Source organism: Ochotona princeps, chromosome 1 (genome assembly GCF_030435755.1).
Source record: "Ochotona princeps isolate mOchPri1 chromosome 1, mOchPri1.hap1, whole genome shotgun sequence".
NCBI classification, from domain to species: Eukaryota; Metazoa; Chordata; class Mammalia; order Lagomorpha; family Ochotonidae; genus Ochotona; species Ochotona princeps.
In genome coordinates, this window is record NC_080832.1 from 33,257,491 (window position 1) to 33,278,335 (window position 20,845).

At 42.1% G+C, this 20,845-nt stretch overlaps 1 protein-coding gene across 9 annotated transcripts in view; it reads right to left on the reverse strand.

Annotated features, from left to right (window-relative positions):
* Nucleotides 1-2,993: 2,993 nt before the first annotated feature.
* L3MBTL3 (L3MBTL histone methyl-lysine binding protein 3) overlaps nt 2,994-20,845 on the reverse strand; it is a 107,773-nt gene continuing 89,921 nt past the window's right edge. For all 9 annotated transcript variants that reach the window (XM_058675983.1, XM_058676089.1, XM_058676041.1 and 6 more), the window contains 4 exons: nt 20,029-20,108; nt 6,629-6,798; nt 6,396-6,458; nt 2,994-4,773 (listed from right to left, as the gene is read on the reverse strand). In XM_058675983.1, the coding sequence (XP_058531966.1) occupies nt 4,630-4,773; nt 6,396-6,458; nt 6,629-6,798; nt 20,029-20,108 (457 nt within the window). In that variant the 3' untranslated portion in view covers nt 2,994-4,629. The remainder of the gene's footprint in view (nt 4,774-6,395; nt 6,459-6,628; nt 6,799-20,028; nt 20,109-20,845) is intronic.

A 20,845-nucleotide genomic window follows, 5' to 3' on the forward strand; every position in this document is an offset into this window, starting at 1 on the left:
CCAGTTGAAACTTTGTAACAAGCTGTTTTGATTTAGTGTTGTAATAGAGGTTGATAGCAGAAAACCATCCTGTAAAGATGCTAATAAGTTTCAACACTTTTTATCAATAGATGTTTTAGTTGTTCATGAATTATGCAATAAAATATTACCTGAAGAGTTCTTGTTTGCGATTTGAGTTCTTATAAATCTGTGACCCAACTTTTACTTCCCAGGGTGCCTTAGTTTTTGTTTGTTTTAGTAAACACTACACTTAAGATTTACTCAGATCCTTTGGATTGGGCATGACCTTGCACTTCCCTCAGCACGCCGCTCTAGACTTGAGAATTACTTGGGAACCCTGTGAACTTGACCATTTTAACAAAGATCACGGACTCCCTAGTTCCTTTTTCCCTAGATGACCTGCCTACCTTTGCTTTCCTTCTGTCACATGTTGAGAACAAACGCTGGCAAATGCCTGAGGTCTTTGCCTTGCTTGCTGATCTTGGGCCACGCACTCTGTCTGGGTCACCTGTGCTCACTGTCCCCCGCATCACCACTGTTTTCCAGAGGCTAAAGTTCTAACAATGGCTGCACCTTTCTTTTAGAATCAATCCTACAAGGCTCAGTGTACTCTCACACTTTTCTAAGTATTTCATTAAAAAAAAATACAGTTTTGAGGTACCCATGCATACTGTTATCAATGTTATTTATTAATTCTGAAAGATAAGTTCATCTGGGCACTGAAAAGAAATTTCAGTGTATTAATACCTATGTCAAAGGGTTAAGCATTTTCTAGGCTACTTCATCACATTCATTTTAAAAAAGTTAGTTATTGGGCCCGGCGGCGTGGCCTAGCGGCTAAAAGTCCTCGCCTTGAACGCCCCGGGATCCCATATGGGCGCCGGTTCTAATCCCGGAAGCTCCACTTCCCATCCAGCTCCCTGCTTGTGGCCTGGGAAAGCAATCGAGGACAGCCCAATGCATTGGGACCCTGCACCCGCGTGTGGGAGACCTGGAAGAGGTTCCTGGTTCCCAGCTTCGGATCGGCACAGCACCGGCCCGTTGCGGCTCACTTGGGGAGTGAAACATCGGACGGAAGATCTTCCTCTCTGTTTCTCCCTCTCTCTGTATATCTGACTTTGGAATAAAATAAATAATAATAAAAAAAATTAGTTATTGAATGACTAGATATTTTTATTATATCTATAAACATTGAAAATGTTACTGAATGACAGCCTGATGTATGTCTTTCTCTGTGGAAGAATTGTTCATTAAAATGCTTGTCAGCAAGATAAAAAGATCAGGAACCTATTCTACCGTGACTATTCATTAACTAAATGAACAAGCAGAAGAAATAACAATTTGATATATTTTTCTTAACAAAAATTCCCATATCTAATTTTATTTCCTATCTCTCTATATAAACACACACACACACACACACACATATATATAAACATATATATATATATATGTGTGTGTGTTTTGGAAAGGCATGCACTGGTTTACTTTCCAAATAGCCGATTTGAAGTCAGGGGCAAAGAGCTTCTCTTCCATGTCCCCCACGTAGGTACAGGGTCCCACGGATCTGGGCCATCTTCTATTGCTTTCCCAGGCCACAAAGAGGGAGTTGGGTTGGGTAAGTGGAGTAGCTAGGACACAAACCAGTTCCCATATGGGATCCTGGTATTTGCAATGTGAGAATTTAGCCATTGAACCATTGTGCCAGGTTCCAACTGATTATATCTTTAGAAAATCCCAGGCTTATTAACGTCTAATTTGCTAGCTTCTTTCCTTTAAAAATATGCCATTTTTCTATAAACTAGTGCCTAGCCCACAATTTTCATTTATTTCCTTTCTCTAGAATGTACTTAGTCCTTAAAAACTTCCTCTTTATTTCCCATATTTGTCCCCTACCTTTTCAGTTCCACATTGTCTTAATATTTTCTCCCAAGTGACTTTAGGATATTCTTAAATTTCTTTCCTTAGAAGGCACACAGTTTCCATGGCTGGAGTTGAAGGAAGCCTCCCTTAAGCTGGGAGCAGAACTGTAGGGAAAGTGCAATGAAGTTTGGCGACAAACAAGAAAGGAGCTGACTTTGAGCACAGATTCATGTGCATTTTATTGTCTTTTAATGGTTTCTCTATTCTTAGCACATGTACGGACCTGCCACTTGCTAAATATTGCACATTAGCTCGACTATATTTTCTCTGAGGGCTGAACCTACTCACTGAACGCATTTCCTAATGGAATATTGAAGTCTTGGAGGTGTTTATCCTAGTGTTGAGATACTAAGATCCTAGTGCTCTTGTTAGATATCTGGCCTGGGTGCTGATCCTCCACTCCAGCTTACTGTTAATGCGGATGCTGTGAGGCAGCAGTGACGGCTCGAGCAAACTATGTTCTGGCCAAATGTGTAGGAGACTTGGCTTGAGGTTTTGGCTCCTGGGTATTTAGAGAGTGAACACCAGAGGGTGTGAGCTTATCTCATTTTTCTTCCCAATTCTTTCCCTAAAAAGAAAGGTAGCCTATGGGGACCTCCCTATAGTCAGAGGGTCCACATTTTCTACCCTCTGTTTTTGCTCTCATTTCAAGGGTCTCTTTGTACCACGGCTCCTTATTGCTTCTGTTTTACCCCTGATAGAGTTGGGACAAATTTTTCTTTTCTTGTGAAATCCTGTACCTCCCTAAGGAAGCTTAGTGCCTCACCTTTAACAAATAATGTGTTGCTTAGAATGAGCGGATGCTTCCACTAAGATTTAAGAATTCTTCTTGATACACTCTTTGCTTTATATGACAAAAGACAAATTCTCAATGAGCATAAATCTTACTTAACCCAAGATTATAATTTTCAATCTCTCATCAGCTTGCATCTCCTTGGGACACAGTCAGGGAATCTGGAATCCTACAGTTCACAGCTCTTTAAAGCCCATATGTGTGATGTTCTTGCTTTTGTTCTTTCTCCCCTATTTGACAAGCTCTCTGAGAAATCACACATATGTAAAAAAAAGCATCTGCAATTAAGATTTTATTTCATTCATATTAGATATAACATGTGCAACTTGAATGTACAAATTCTGAACTGAATATAAAAAAGAAGGAAAAACAACAATGAAAACTTGAGTAGATTCATGCAAAGAAATGAATGGGACACTGCAGATGTCACCGACCCTGTTTTACAACCTTGAATCATGACAAATGCAAATAGCTATTAACAGATTTCCAACTGCGGACACCCAGGGAAGTCCAACACCAGGAAAACTGGGAGCTAAATAAGGAAAGAGGTGGAACTTCCCTAGAATTCAGACAGCATGCTACAATCTTACTTCACTATTTTTAAAATAGTCCTTGATAAGCATCTAATCCTGGAATTAGAAAGTACATCCAAACAATTTCAAAATAATTTACCTTTTGCTTTAGAAATGCATTCTTGCAAAAGAAACACTACCAGCTATCGGTTGATAGACAATCAAGGGTTTCATTTAAAGTGCATTTGTATGCTCACACACACTGAGGTGCTACAGAAAAAGGAAGCCTTCCAGAAAGGAGGTTCCTGAATAATGACTTCAGGAAATCACTTCCCCACTCTGCGGGCCTCGAGCATTTCGTGTTCACGGTGCTGCCCCTCATACTTTGCTTCTTCAGTAACACCTGTACAGACTCTCTTCAGCCAACCCTGAAGAAAACATTTGGGCTTGGAGGATGCAACAAGGTCAGACAAGAGGTCTTTCTGGTTAGTGTTTCTGTGACAGAATGAGGCTTTCATCTCCGTAAAACACCACAGTTACTTCAATAACAGAGAAAAACCCAATGCAAATGACATACATAGTTCAAGACCCCTCTATACAGCCTCCCCAATGCAACTGCACACTCCTCCAATACCACCTGTGACTGATGCCACTCCAATACGCTACCTAGCTGATTATGTTTATATATTTCATTTTTAATTTCATTCTTTTATATACATGTTTTTGGTAGTTATAGTAAAGATGCTGGTGAGAAGTACTTTAACATTTTGTAATGCGTGCAAAAGTAAAACCACTGATTGTATTTTTTACAACTATTCAGCCCCAACAAATATTATGACAAGCGGATAAGCAGTATCATGACTTGAAAAGTTACTCTTCGCATAATGTTGCAATTCAAAATATGGCACGAAAGCAACAATACAGATAACAGTCCCAGTGGCTAATGTTAGCCAGGTCTTGGCCAATTCGATTAAAGTTGATATTTGAGTATATAAAAAGGCTTCCGAAAGTACTGAAAAGGAAACATTGTCCGTGAAAGAGAATTCAACAATGTTTACAAAATGCCAAAATTTCTATTCTGTCTCCCCTCCCCTTAATCCATAAATAATTAATGAATCCCCCTTGTTCCCAACCCGCCCTGGCCTCAAAAAGATTTACAAAGATAAATTTAGCTCAGTGAACAGAACTAAAAGATGACTGCTGTTCCACAGTACCGGGTTCAAAGCTCAAGCACTTTCGTAAGAATTCCTATACATTGTCTCTTGAGGAATATAAATAATCCGGTAGTGCTGCTCTTCGGAGTTGTGGAGACCTCTCACTTAGGAGTTAGAACCGTCCTTGTGCTTTGAATGAAACATGAGCTCTAAGCGGGAAGCTGAGGGCCCTCCGAACTCACCAGCTTCAAAGTTCGTTGTGAGAATTCTTCTCTGCTGCTTTGAACATCAGGATGGAATTGAAAATTTTGAGAGCGGGGCCCAGCTTAATACTCATGATTTTAACAATGTCCGTCTGGGTCATCAGTAGAAATGCTTCCCCATCAATTTGCTGGAACGGAGGAAAAGACAAAAGAAAGCGGATTAACTGGAGGCAGTGCGTGGTGACTGCGTATTCCAGCTTCAGCTGCCAGCCGGCTGCCCTGCATGGCAAGGCTGAAACGCACACATGGACACTGGCATACACGGCGTTTCCTGATCTATAATCCCACCGAAAATATGAGCAGGGAGGAAAGGAAAACACATTTATTTGAAATTCCTAATTAGGTGCTGAGGCAGTCAGAATATGTAAAAATTTGGGATACGTTAAATCCAGCTCATATCATGATGGACTTTCAAACTGGGAAAGATAACGCACAGACAAGCAATTGCAGACATGAACAAATTCAGGCACATGTATCAGCTATGTGGTAATGCAGGTTAAAAAAATTTAATGCAAACAAAGAGATAAAGTGAATTTTCCAGGAATTTTGTGAAGTCCTCAGTATATTGCTAGCAAGACCGTATCAGTCGTCAAGCAGAACACCTGACCCTGTGCAGCCAGAACATGACCCTGGCGGTCAGACTGACTATGCCGGTGCTTGTTTCTGCTCCGTAAGTAATGAACACCCTCGTTTTTGTGGGCTCTTCCTTTTCTGTTTTCTTTTTCCTCTCATGATTTATTTATTTATTTGAAAGGCAGAGGTAGAGAGCAAGGAAGAGACAGAGAGGTAGCTCACCTGCTGTTCCTTCCCCAATGGCTGCAATGGCCAGGACTGGGCCCATCAAAGCCAGCTGCCAGGAGCTTCACCCGGGTCTCCCAGGTACGTGCAGGGACCCCAAGACTTGGGATACCTTCTGCCACTTGCCCAGGTGCATTAGCAGGCAGCAGGATGGGAAATAGCGCAGCCTGAGCTCAAACCAGCATGCATACAGGATGTCACTGTCACCGCCTGTGCCTTCAGCCACCAAGCCACAACATGAGCCCGTGTGCCTTTTCAGATATGAAAAGTCGATGCTTCTAGACAATGGTGTACTTTTTCTTTTCTTTTGAATTTTTGAATATGTGGTACAATTTTGTAGAGACTGGGATTCCCGGGCCCGGGGCGGTGGCCTAGCAGCCAAAGTTCTAACCTTGCACACACCACGCACCGGGATCCCATAAGGGCGCCAGTTCCATCTAATCCCAGTGGCCTTGCTTCCCATCCAGCTCCCTGCTTGTGGCCTGGGAAAGCAGTCGAGGACAGCCCAAATCCTTGGGACCCTGCACCCACGTGGGAGACCTGGAAGAATTTCCTGGCTCCTGGCTTCGGATTGGCACAGTACCAGCTGTTGCGGACACTTGGGCAGTGAATCATTGGATAGAAGATCTTCCTCTCTGTTTATCTAACTTCCCAATAAAAATAATTAGGTCTTAAAAGAAAAAGTTATTCCCCTGCTTGAGTTTTAAATGACAGTACTTTTACCATAAGCATTAGAAAATTGTATTGTTACAAAAATTCCTTTGCATTTCAATGTATAAGAAGATATTTTACACAAATGCTAATGCTGCCTATTGGATAACTATGAGTCAATCTGTCACATTCAACAAAAACCATCTCTTCCTGACTACCAATTCAACACATTTCACCATTCATGATATTTCTGTACTCTTATGTCATGAAGGAACATACTATGATTTAGTGGTACACTTACTTCATCTTTAAATACCTTCCCATGCTCCTCACACCCAGGTAAGCTCTGTATGAATTCTGACACCTGTCAAAAGATCAAAATTCTTCATTAAAACAAGAAAAACAAAAAGAGAAAGAAAGGCAGAATCTAAATGCTACCGGCTCAAAACACAGACTAAACCCTACATTGCTATGTCTACCTCTGTAGGGGCCACGGCTCCTGCACGTGGCGCTGACAAAGGAAAGGATGTGTACCTCATCTGTGCTCCATTTGGAAACCTTGCTGGCAGGAATCCCAGCGACTGTTGGAAGAAGCTTGCTTTGCTGCTCCCAGCGCAAGGGCAGACACGGAATCGGAGACTTGAAGGAGAGAAAGACAGCAGAGCGCCGCTGTGCCTGCTGCACGGCAGAGTCCTCACGGGTACCTGCGCAGGTGAACACAGTTGAGAAGTTAGTCTCCTCAAAGCAGCACCAGAGTCCCCAGTTCTAGGTATCTCCACCAAACAGATAGAAGGGGTGGCGATGGGGTACTTAAAGCGCCGATTCCTTTCCAGTTAAGTAAACCCCGTGAACAGCAATGTTCCCCTTGGTCTTTCCTAAAGGCCACTATGAGAAACAAGGTGCAAATTCAATCTGCATTTTTGCTTCATCATCTACCATTAAACATACACTTCATCATGTCTTTGAAAAGAAAAGATCAGGGCCAGTGCAGCAAAGTGGCTCTACAGGTTAATCCTTTCCTCTTCCTGCAGCACCAGCATCCCATATGGGCGCTGCTCCACTTCAGATCCTGTAATCCACTGATGGCCTGTAAAAGCAGCAGAAAATGGTCCAGGATGGACCAAAGCTTTGGGCCCTATCATCCACGTGGGAGACTCAAAAGAACCTCCCGGCTCTAAGCTTCCCATCAGCTCAGCTCCAGCCACTGTGGCCATTTGGGGAGTGAACCAGTGCGTGGATGACCTCTCTCTGTCTCTCCTTCTCTATGTAAACATGCCTTATAAAAATTTAAAATATTTATTTGAAAGAGCTACAGAGAAAAAAGAGAGATATAGAGGAGAGAGAGAGAGAGAGAGAGAGAGAGAGAGAGAGGAAGAGAAAGAGAAAGAGAAAGAGAAAGAGAAAGAGAAAGAGAAAGAGAAAGAGAAAGAGAAAGAGAAAGAGAAAGAGAAAGAGAGAGAGAATCTTCCATCTGCTGATTCACTCAGATGCCCACAAAGGTCAAGGATGGGCGAGTCTGAAGTCAGAAGCCAGAAGTCAGAATGTGGGTGCAGGGGCCCCAGGACCAGAGCCATCTTCCAGTCCTTCCTAGGTGCATTAGCAGGGAGCTGGATCAGAAGCAGAGCACCAGGGACTTGAACTGGTGCCCATACATTCAATCTTGCAGGCAGTGGCTTTACCTACTATCCTATAACAATGATCCCCATTATGTCCTTTAATGTTGCTTGCTTAATGCATCAGATAAGAAATATATGCTTGAGGCCCGGCGGCGTGGCCTAGCGGCTAAAGTCCTCGCCTTGAACGCACCGAGATCCCATATAGGCGCCAGTTCTAATCCCAGCAGCTCCACTTCCCATCCAGCTCCCTGCTTGTGGCCTGGGAAAGCAATCGAGGACAGCCCAATGCATTGGGACCTTGCACCCATGTGGGAGACCTGGAAGAAACTCCTGGCTCCTGGCTTCGGATCGGCGCGCACCGGCCTTTGCGGCTCACTTGGGGAGTGAATCATCGGACGGGATCTTCCTCTCTGTCTCTCCTCCTCTCTATCTGACTTTGTAATAAAATAAATAAATCTTAAAAAAAAAAAAACAAAAGAAATATGTGCTAGAGTTTTTTATTCTTTTTTAAGATTTATTTATTTTGATTGGAAAGTCAGATATACAGAGAGGAGGAGAGACAGACAGCCAGAGCCAGAGACAGAGAGAAAGACCTTCTGTCCGTTGATTCATTCCCCAAGTGTGTGGCTGCAACGGCCGGTGCTGCACTGATCAGAAACCAGGAGCCTGGAGCCTCTTTGGAGTCTCCCATGCAGGTGCAGGGTCCCAAGGCTTTGGGTTGTCCTTGACTGCTTTCCCAGGCCACAAGCAGGGCACTGGATGGGAAGTGGGGCCACCAGGATTTGAACTGGTGTCCATATGGGATCCTGGCACATACAAGGTAAGAGCTTTAGCAGCTGAGCTACTGTGCTAGAGTTTTAATGGCAAAGTCAATAATTCTCATCTTAGAAAACTGTATTTGTTTCCCTTTCTGCTTAGAATGTTATAAAAGGAAAAGAGCCAAGGAGCAGACCAAAGTATTTACTACTTAGAGGTTAATATACTTCTTCTCTCCTTTTGTCTCCGCTGTGGTTGGTTCTTTCAGCCTTTTATTAATTAATCATATTGGCTTGTCAAGTAGCTAATGCAATTTTCTATGAAAGAGGATATGAAACGAGTAAACAAAAAGAAACAAACAAAAAACCAGGAGGAATGCAAATGCTTCTGTTGTTCTTTATTTGTGCAGATAAAAACAAGATCTACATGCTTCAGCTTATGCGCTGCAGCTTCTGAATCCAAAGCTGGCTCGCTGTTATTTCCTAAAATAACCACTCTGGCAGATGACTGCTGTGCTTGGGCTCTTGGAGCATGTCAACAATTATCTCCCTAAGATCCCTTAGAACAGAACGGTTTTTCTAGAAAGTACTTAATGAAGGCACTCCAGCTCAGAAGGGCACTGCTTCCTCTTTATTCTCCAGGAATACTTGAACTCCATCACACGTCCTCACCCAAGGACTGCCTACTGTAGGCTTCAGGATCTCGAAGGATGTGTATTTTTAAGTAAGGTTTCTTGCCTTAGACGGCCAGATTTACACAAAGTGTACAATCTCACTGAATTTCCACAACTGTCCCCACGAAATTTACACTCAGGTCCCAATACAGGACATGGCTGAGACCTTGTTCCTGTGACACCCACCAGGGTGAGCCCGCTTCCGGACGACCAACACCAGCGATTCACGGACCTTGGTTTTGAATAGTATTTAAAAAAAAAACATGCTGTCTGGCGCTTATCTCCTGTCGTGCTAGCATGTTTGTAAGATATATACATGCTGCTATGTGCAGCTATGGTTGTCTCCGCCTTCTTCCTGTGTGTAACAGTCGTGGGGGTGCTGGCGCTGTGGCATAGCCCTCCTGTGTGGGTGCTGGTTGCGCTCCACGATGCTCCAGTTCTGATTCAGCTCCCTCTAACACACCCGGGAAGCAGGGAGAGATGACTCAAGTGTTTAGGCCCCTTCCACCCACTGTGGATGAAGCTCCTGGCTCTTCACTCCAGCCTAGCCTCCTGCAGGCTACACTAGCACATCCTCACCAACGGCTGGCACCAGCAAGTGAGCGATGATGGCACATCTTAACTACATTTTATGGCTACTGAAGGTGACAAACTTTTCTTGCATTTTCTGTCCACATAGTAGACATCTTTTCTAAAGGGTTCTTCATGTTTTAAGGCCACTTTTCTATCTAGCGAGTTGTCTTGCCTTTTCCTTACTGATTATTATAATTGGGATCTCTACACAGTCTGGTTAAGAGTTCTACATTAAATATACAAATTAGAATGGCCTCCTCCCACACGTCTCTCTTTTCACTCTCTTCAGAGGGTCCACAAGTTCTTGATTATAATGATGTTTAAACTAGGGCTACTTCCACTGATGGCTAATGTTCCACATATCTACTAAGGCTTACCCAAAAGATGTGAAGAGTACCTTCCGCTCTCCAACCTTTCATGCTCATATGATATGCCTGGATTTTCTGAGTGTGTATGAAGTAAGACTGCACATTCCTGTTTTTGCTGTAAGGGTTTACTAAACCATCTTTCTCCCCACTTGGCTGTGGTGCCAGCTTAAACGGAAACAGGACGATTTTGTCCCACTGGCTTGCTTTCACATCAATCCCTTCCTCAGTAGCCTGACATCTGCACCTGAGTCGGGTCTTCTTCAAGACGGCTTTGGTCTTTCCTACTCCTTTATGTTTCCACATGAATTACAGAACCTGCCTATTAAACAAACAAAAACCAAGATACACTAATTAAACTTTCTACAGACTGTAGATAAATTGAGAAATGACACCTTTACATTATCAAGTCTTCCAGTACATGGACAAATATCTCTATTCATCTTCTTTAATATTTTTCATTGATGCTATTTTTAAGATACCTTGTACATCTTTCACTAAATTTTTTATATGCATATTATGTTTTCAGTGCTATTATAAATGGTACAACTTATAAGCATTTGCTTCCCATTGCTCTACTGCAGTTCTGTCATCACTGTTTTCCCCCTCAGCTAAGTTTGAAGTGCTCTGAATGCTAGGTCACTTTGCTGAACCAAAAATCCACCCATGGATCCCGCTCCTCACCTTTGAGCTCACAAACAGAAAGTCTAGTCTTCTCCCCATGAAAACATTTCAAATATGCAAATATTTCCCAAAACCCCAACATGATCATTCTTCCCACATTTAATTTACTCAAGTCCAAGATTTCAGTCCCTCCTCTTACTTCACCAAGTGTTAACTGTGAGCAAACAGATAAAGCAGGACTGGTAAGGTTTTCTTCTTTAAAAAGTGTCCAGAGATCGAGGTATTTTTGCTTAGCAAAATATGGCAGCACTTAACAGACATTCCCTTAAACCCTGATGTTCCCAAGAATTATCTGAAATCTGTGCATATTTTATAAAATTAAAATGATACAATTTCCACTTCCACACTAGAAACAATAGTTTGCTGTACACTTTGTATTCTTTTTCCTCCTAATAAGTCTTTTTCAAATCCATATTCCATCCTCTGTTTCTGATTAAATAACTATCTGATAAATATTTAGAACTCTTCACTCCATCACTGCATTTCCATGCTATTTCTTGGATAGGCATTGTTACTTAGCAGTTAAGATGAGTAACAGGATGCCCACATCCTACATCTGAGTGCCATTTCAATCCAAGGAACTTGGCTCCTAATCCTGTATTTGCTGACTCATCCTGGTGGCAGCAGAAGACAGCTCAAGTGCCTGTGTCCCTGCCATGCACAGGGGGCAGCAGAATGCCAGGCTTCTGACTTCAGCCTGGTCCAGCCCTTGTTGACGAAACTTGGAGGGCGAAACAGTGGGTGGAAAACGCTAACACTGCCTTTCAAATAAAGAATTCAGCCTTCAAAAAAATGGAAATTTTACTTTATTGACTTGGAAAGTTATTTAATACTTTAAAAACATATATTACTAAAATATATTACCAAAATATCATCAATTTCTGGGCTTCGTTAATATTAATGAACATGGTAGACAACAGTAGTATTAAGTTATAACTGGATCTGCAGATAGTTTTGCTACTAACTGGATTCTTAGGCAAAAACAGAAAGAAAGGTGTATTTGCCTGTGCTGATGCTTTGAGGATGGACAGCAAAGGCTTGCCTCTATTACATGGCATGGAAGATGTTCATTCAGAAACTATATATTCAATACCTAACACTGTATCAGAAACTAGGGGAGGCTCTATAAATGCAGCAGAAGCAAGCAGATTCTTTTTTTTTTAAAACACCTTTATTTGCTTTAAAAACATAAGACTTCTTGTACAATAAAGCATAAGCATGTTTCATCTACAAAGTCAGAATATCTTCCTCATGGAACACGCAGGAAGAAAGGAAAAACACACACATGGCAAAGTAGTCACAGATTACCTCTAAAATAATTAAGACTTTCGGCCAGAAAAATTAATCTTTTGAAAACAAAAGTATAACAATAACAAAAAGCCATATTTCATACCTGGTACTAACAGTAAACAGTCATAGTACAAAATTATCTGTTAAAATCAAATTCCTATATATTGAAAGTATTAATATCATCAAAATATCCATCGTACTTAAAGCAATTTACAAGCTTATTGCAATCTCAAAATACCAAAGACATTTTTTCTCATATCTAGAACATTTTTTTTAGCTATTTTTCGGATTGACATCATTTCATAACAGCCACATCAATCACAGCATGAATAACAACAGCAACAACGTCAACAACAAATTGTAGCACCTTGATTAAGTAATGTGCCACTGAGTAGGCAGCACATGCTTAACTAAAAGGAAACACAGAAGTCTCTTAGGAACTATGCTGCCATTGCATACTCCATGGGCACTTGATGAACTCCACTAGAGAAAAGAAATTATTTGGAAGCAAATAAACCGACATAAAAACATCAAAACAGCTGAGACACAGCCAAAACAGCCAACAGACACTCAATGGACTATTGGAGTTACCCTTTCCATGTTGGCTTCCTTATGAGAGAGAATATATAGTATTTATTCTTTTGTGATGGACTCATTTCGCTGAGCATAATGGTTTCTAGTTGGGACCACCTGGTTTTAAATAGAATAATATCGTTCTTCTGCAAGCAGATTCTTAAAACATAAATAAATTAAATAAACAATACAGTTATTCAAAATAAGTACAAATATGCCCAGACGCACGCTAATTCTGTTTAATAACAGAGGTATTAAAAGTCTTGTCTTGGCTCAGGACAGAAGTGAGGTAGAGATGATTAATGCTTATAAGATCGTTCTGATAAAGATCATCCCGACAGAAACATGCACAGTGTTTCACAACATCAAGGCAATAAATCCTCAGTAGACACCATCAGAAGCAGACATGAAGTTTCCTGATAGAAGGAGCTCTGTCTGCTGCTGCTGTACAGGGTGGACTCTGCTTCGCACTGGGCTGTTCCCACAGAATGCAAGGGGGCCCGTGTGCAGCAGGTCAGCCGAGCAAGACAGGTCCCGGAGCAAAGGAGGCAGCACATGCGGCTCTTGCTGCGCTCCAACTGGACTCCCTCCACCTCCCTCTTCTCCTAGCTGAAATGATACTAAGTAGTAAGCGAAAGGCTGTCAGTGACCGCTTTGTTCTGATTCTTTTCTGGCCCTTTATGCAAATGACAAATTGAAAATCAGAATCTCTAAACGCCTTGTCTGGTTTTAGGTCAAAGCCATCTTATGAGGGAATTATCCGTAAGGTGAAGAAACGCGAGTCAGGGATGTCACGCTGCAAGGCCCATCAGGACACAGCAGCCGCGGTATTAGGACACGACTCTAATACAAAGTGAGGGCTGTGGCTCGAGGGCATGTCTCAAGGTCTAACAAGCCTGGCTTCACAGCCACAGACTAGTCTGTCATGGACTAGCTTTATCACAGCTAAACCAAATTAACAAGACTATTGTGTAGGTTACATGGTACCTTTAAAATGCTTATCCCATCATTCCACGTAGTGTGAGCACTCAGCAAATCAAAGAAACTATCCTTGTCGTGAAGGAAAAATGAAAATGAGCCAACAATCTTTCTGGGCTAATATCCCTTGAGTCTAAAAAGTATGTTCGTAATGTGAAAGGAAAAAAGGAAAGCCCAAAGATCTAACATGCATCTGCTAACAATTTTAGAAAACTGACTTGCAACCTGGTGATGAAATATAAAAGGATGAACAATAAATGGTTGTGCAAAATAAGTGCTTGTAGAAGTGAAAGCAAAGCGATACCCAAGAATACAAGAGGAGGTGGCGGGTGGAAAAGTGGAAGGGGTAGGAGGGGAAGGGGAGTGGTACATGGCCACTCTTGTTCACCAGAAGTTCCAAAAGGAGGAATCACCCGAGGAATAGCTCATAATCATACACCCTGTACTGAAGCAAACTGAATTCACTGAAAAAGTATAGATGGAATCCTTCTGTACAGCTTTTTATCCTTTGTATATTTTAAAAATATTTTCTCCAAGTCTCCAAAAAGACAAACAAAAAACAGTCCTCATGGACTTCTTCAATACCTACATTAAGACATTTAGCTTGGCATCTTAACTTTCCCTATAATGGCTCCCCTTACAGCCAGGAACTTCATCTCAGACCCGGAAGACCACCCCTCCCTGGGTGGAAGGCGTGCTTTTGTTACTGAAGAATGAACTGTCAACAGACGCTACACCAGCTCCTGCTAGAAAGCCGCCCAGAACTGAACATAGCAAACTTATTTTAAACCTTACACTTGAAAGACGGATTTTGGTTGTTTTTAATTTATTGAAAGATGTACGTGTGTGTACACACTTGCATATGCATACCAGACAGACAGGGAGAGAAGCAATGCCCAGGGGGCGGGAGAGTTCTCTTCCACGCACCAGCTGCGTCCCCCAGTACTCCTGATGGGTGGGGCTGGGCTAGGCTGCAATCCCAACAGGGAACACAGTCCAGCTCTTCTGTGTGTGGGGGACGGAATCCCAGCTACTCCAGCCACACTGCTGCCTGCCAGAGTCTGCTTGTGGGGGGGAGCCAGAGCTGGGAACTGAACCCAGGCACTCTAAGCGGGGTGCTGCTGCTACTGCTGCCTCAACAACAGTCTCAATCTCTAGGCCCAAGACCCTTCCCCATGAAGACAATGGGAACTTTCCTGAATTTAAGGAAAGAGTCACCATGGACTCTTGGACACAAAGCTCCATGAAGCACTGGGAGAGGAGCATTTGTTTATTAATACAGAAGTTTCAGGATTTCAGCAAGGCACGCAAAATGGATCCTCTACAAAACAAAAGCAGACTACAAAAAAGCTTAACAAACCAATATAAGAAAATGTTGGAAAATATACAACGTTGTTACAATCCATGGTAAAGGCAGTATATTGCAGATTTCACAGAGTAAGTGGCTAAGTGAGGTACTTCAACTTGACAAACAAGTTTATGGAGTTGAAAAACAGGTACCAAAACACAGAGTAAGGTCCAGTGTTCCACGGCACAGCAAGGACATCATACTTCATAAATAACCTATTATCTATCTTACCAGGAATCAGATGAGAGGAGTTTGAAGTCTCCAAAGAAATAAGAAAGTGGACAAGTATGTTCTGAAATATCATATTCTACCCCCAAAATATGTATAATTCCTATATTTTAACCACAATCTTTCAAGAAGTTTAAGGAGATGGAAATGCTAACAGCCTGGTTTGATCATTACACATCACATTTGTGCTGGAGTATCACACTGTATCCCCCAAATACAAAATTAAAGTAACAGTAATGAAAAAGTATAAACTACTGAAAATATTAAGATAGGTCCATACTGTTTGATGATCAGTTACCTACTGTTGTGCAGTGGGGTCCTCGTACGACTTACACTGGACTGGTTTATCCGCTAAGGGGATCTAGAGGTACAACAGGGTGCCTGTGAGACACTATTCCAGCAAACACCACTGCAGCAGACTGCCAGGCTAGCTCTTAGATTTAATGAATATCATCCCTGAGATCTAGTTTAAGAATAATTGGTGGTACCAACCAAGAAAAAAACTAATGAAATAGAAATGATAACCAAAATTAACTAAAGAAGCTTTCTGGATCTGCAGAAAACCTACAACTAAAAAAGCAAGGAGGTTCATGATTTTCCAGGCAAAAGTCATGAAGGAAGAATGATTTTCAGAACTAGAATCAGTTTTCAAGACATCACGAAAATAACTGCACATGGAGGTGAATGTCCAAAGGAGGACACTGGAACTCAGTCAGGGAGATCCAAGATTCCACAGGATACAGAGACCTGGGATGGCAGGATAAAGAGACAGGGAAAAATACACAACAATACGGCAGTTACAACCCCAGCCCCACACCCAGGGAAGAGTCCCAACTGTAAGGCAATGGGTAAATAGGAGAGCTCCAGCAGCTCCCTTTTCCAGGGATGAAGCGCAAGAACAACCATCACAGGCCAGGAGCCCAGCAATAAGAGCCCTAGGACAGAAGGCTTGGTAAAGCAGGGCAGATGCTATTCCCAGACCCTCACAAGTGAGCACACAGTGCCACAGAATCCTGTGTCCTTGGGCCCAGCCATTCCTGTCACCACCCTAACTTTGGTGAGCACAGGCAACAGCAACTGCCTCCAGCTAATATCCCCAGGACCCATAAATCTTTACTGAGATTGAGAGAGGTTCCATTCATTCCCCTGGATGCTGCTACTGATTACACAAGAGGACACACAGAGAATATACTGAGATGCACAGATAAGTTAGAGCCAAAGTAAACTATAACCAAATGACTCTCAAAGACAATACTCTGTGAGCCTTCTAAGGTGAACGAGACAGTTGACCCACTAGACATATCAAGGCAAGGAACCAAGCAGTATGGAGAAACAAGGCAGGGGTCAGCATTGCAGCTAAGCAGGCTAATCCTCCCTCTGCAAGAGCTGGGATCCCATATAGGTGTCAGTTCACATCCCAGTTGCTCCACTTCCCATCCAGCTAACTAACTTATGGCCTGGGAAACCAATGGAGGAGACTCGAATCCTTGGCACCCTGCACCCACCCATGGGAAACCCAGCAGAGGCTCCTGGCTTTCGATTGGCTCAGCTCTAGTCATTACAAAAAAAAGTCTCACTTTTCCAATAAAGACAAGCTGGGTAGACAGACTGAAAATAAAGAATGAAAAAAGACATTTCAACAAATGGAAATCAAGGGAACAGAAAAAAATGAACCTTAAGGTAAGTTATTAAAGAGAAAAAGCTACTACAATCCAGAAATGAAGAAGACACCAGGATTGTAATGCATATGCACTGAGTTCTGCACTTCGGCACCCCCACTTCCATCAGTAACAAGTGGCCCTAAGACACTTCCCAAGCCTGCCACTACCAGCAGCACAATGTACACTGTTTTCATTAGCACACGGAACATTCTTTGTGACAGACTGTATGTTAGACTCACAAAGATCTGAACAAATACAAAAGAATGGAAATCGTATCAAGTATTTTTTCTTCTGATCACAATGTAATGAAACTAGAAATCAACAACAAAGAAAATTCTAGGAATTACACAAATGGGGACCGACAGTTCTGAATGAACCAGTAGTGATCACTAAAGATCAAAAGGAAAATTTAAAGCACCTTTAAATGAAATATTTCTAAAGGAATTTTATAGTAATAGCACCTACATCAAAAAAGTGAAAGATACTAAATATACAATCTAAAAGTGCTTCTCGCGAAACTATGAAAATAGGAAAACAAAACCAAAGCAACTAAAAGGTTAACACACAAACGACAATATTTTACTATAGAAAAGAAGCCCTTTGTAAACACTGGCAGGTGAACAAGTGCAACTTTCCAGTAAATACAAAGTCAAGAAAGTACATAGTTCGCCTTTTGGAAAGTATGCTGTTCCTTCCCCTGCAGAGCTGCCTCACACGGAGCTCTGCCACGCTCCCGCTCCAGGAAGGCCCCTGCTTTGCTTTCTGAACTCCTAGGCCCTTCTGAAGAGTTTCAAAATCATGCCAGGAAGTGGCATTGAACAGGTTACTAAAATCCCTTGATTTCTGATATTCTATTGACACTCAATAATAAAGGCTTGATCACACTGTATACAGAGTCTGAGCTGAAGTTTTGCTCTGGAAATTCTGCCTCTGGCCCCTTGCTACACTATTTCCAAGTACATTTGTCTAGTGCAAGCTTTCTCTGCAGTGCTTGAACAAAATAACGGTTTAAGAACAAAACTATCACTGAAACGAAGAAGTGGCTTTTTGAAAAGGTAAGCAAAACTACTTATGCAAAAAATGTAAGGCAAAATTACAGATCAGGTAAGAAATAAGAAGACTTAAATAAAATTCAAGGATGTGGAAGAGATAATTAGAAGGGCTGGCATTGTGGGTGAAGCTCCTGCCTGTGATGCCACCATCCCACACAGGGGCTGATTCAGTTCCCACACAGTGCCCTGCTAATGCTCTGGGAAAAGCAGCAGAAGCTGCTCAAGTGCTTGGGCCCCTGCTCCCCACAAGGGAGGCACAGACGAAACCTAACTTCCGGCTTCAGCCTGGCTACTGTGGTCAGCTGGGTAGTGAACCAGTACATGGAATCTCTCTCTTTCTTTCTGCAGCTCTGACCTTCAAATAAATCCAAAAAAGAGAAAGGGACTCCAGCCTTACTATTAGGAGGAATGCAGATTATTACAACCATTATGGGGAAAAGCAGAGAAGTTCTTCAAAAAAAGTGAAATCAGATGCACCAGTCCTGAGTGACCACCCAAAGGAAATGAAACCATGCACTCCAGACACAGCTGCACTCACACCTCTGTAGCACTGCTAGACACAACAGCCAACACAGCGACCCAAACTAGGCGTCCTGACAGGCAGCAGATAATGAATATGTGGTATACAAACACAACAGAGTATTTGACCATAAAGATGAAATCCTTATACATGCAGCAAAACGAGTGAGGCACGAGGTCCTCATGTTAACAACAGTGTGTCAGACATGGAAATACAACATGCTGCCTCTCATACAGGAAGTTAAAGAAAAGTCAATTTGAGTTTATACTAGTGGTTGCTGGAGGATGGAAAGAGAGTGAGGGGAAGGATAAAAGGAAGTTGGGTGGCAAGTGTCAAAACAGTCATTAAGAGCAACAAGTTCTAGTGCTCCAGAGAGCAGCAGAGCGACCAGAGTGTCTCCAGTGACAGAGCACACACTGTATAAAGAGCCGGAAGAGAGAAGGGGTACGCTCCAGACACAAAGAAAAGACAGAGAAACGGAAAAGCTGGTTTTTCATTTTGATATTTTTCTTCTGCATAAATGTGTTGAAATATTTCAATATATCCCATAAAATATACACTTACTATCAACCAAACAAAAATGTTTAAAGATAGCAAAAGAAGCAGCAGATGAAAAACAGGTTTCCTGCTTATCATGTTAATAAATTCTCCATTAATAAAGTCACACCTTAATCCACCACATAAAAAGCACATAGAAAATGAAAATATGAGCCTGGCACAGTAGCCTAGCAGCTAAAGTCCTCATCTTGCATGCGCCAGGATTCCATATGGGTGCCAGTTCTAATCCTAGTGGCCTCACTTCCCATCCAGCTCCATGCTTGCGGTTTGGGAAAGCAGTCAAGAATGGCCCAAAATATTGGGACCCTGCATTCGCATGGGAGACCCGGAAGAGGTTCAGGGCTCCTGGCTTCTGGCCTTGGAACTCAGCTCCAGCTGCTGCGGTCACTTGGGGAGTGAATCATCAGATGGAAGATCTTCCTCTCTGTCTCTCCTCCTCTCTGTATGTCTGACTTTGTGATAAAAATAAATCTTAAAAAAAAAAAAAAAAGAAGAAAAGAAAATGCTATCACATGCTGCGGCCTTGAAAGGTTCAGCGCCTAGGTTTTACTGTGAATCTGAGTTTCCAATGATCACTTCTCAATGACAAAGCAAGCACTCATTAGTTACTGCCAAAAGCAATTTCTTCAGGAACTGACGCATTCATTAGTAATGATAATCCAGTGATGTGCACAGTACATCCATTTTACACAGGAGGAAACTGAGGCAGGAACAGGAAACATACTTTGTCCAGAGCCAGCCACACAGCAAGTATGTGGGGGAGCGGAGACCTGAATGACCGCCATCCCTCAGCCTATCCAGCACACCTCTGCTGACAAAACAACACTGAACCTTAGTCTTAAATCACCAAATACTTGGAGCCACTGTCCCAGTTACCCCTCTCTCTGTAAACCCCACAGCGGAATCCCTCTCACAACCACAGCGTACTCACCCTGATACACAACAAAGCAATCCGATGAAGTTTATCTTCAATAAATAACAGCTACTGCGTGCCAATTATATATCGATTATTGAATTATAAAAGAATTATCCATTAATACAATGAAAACTTATGGCTACCTCTGGCTTCATGTGATGTCCTCATGTCAGTTTCCGTTCTTTCTTCAAAGTCTTCTTGAACATCATCAGCATGCTGGTCTCTGAGAAAAACAGGGGTTTTGATAATTGTGTAAAAGAAGCATTTTACAAAGTGATTCATAACTGCATTTCAATAGTTAAATTTAAAATCAATGCGTTCTAAATTGTGAGAAATGATACACAGTTCTTCAAAGTCATTCATACTAATATCACCTATAAATGTGCCTTTTCATTAACAATTTTCATTGACTGTGCAGATAGAAGATTTTTAAAGCTAAGAATATTAAAATGAACTTTTCTGGAAAATGTAGCCATTTCAAAAATTCAAATACAATTGGGGACACATAGTTATGAAGAATTTTAAGCATACTTTTTGGTAAGACTTCAAATTAAAGGAAGAAAATCCGACTTCAGTGTTGTGGCTTAGCGAGTTAAGCTACTACCTGAAACGCTGGATCCCACAATAGTTCACGTTGGTACTCTGCCTGCTCCATTTCGCTCTAGCCCACTGATACTGCCTGGCAAAAGCAGAAGAACATGGCCCAAGTTCTTCGTTCCCTGCCACCTACATGGGAGACTGGGAAGGAGTCCCATTCTCCCAGCCTGGCATCTGCGTGGCTCAGCCCTGGTAGATGCAGATATTTGGAGAGTGAACCAAAGAACAGATCTCTTTTCACTCTCTCACTCTCTCTCCTGTAACACCTCTCAAATAAACAAAGTAAATCTCAAGCAAAAACAAAAACAAAAAAAAGGGGTGGTGGGGGGGGATGGGATGGTGAGGGATGGCAGCAAAGCCAAT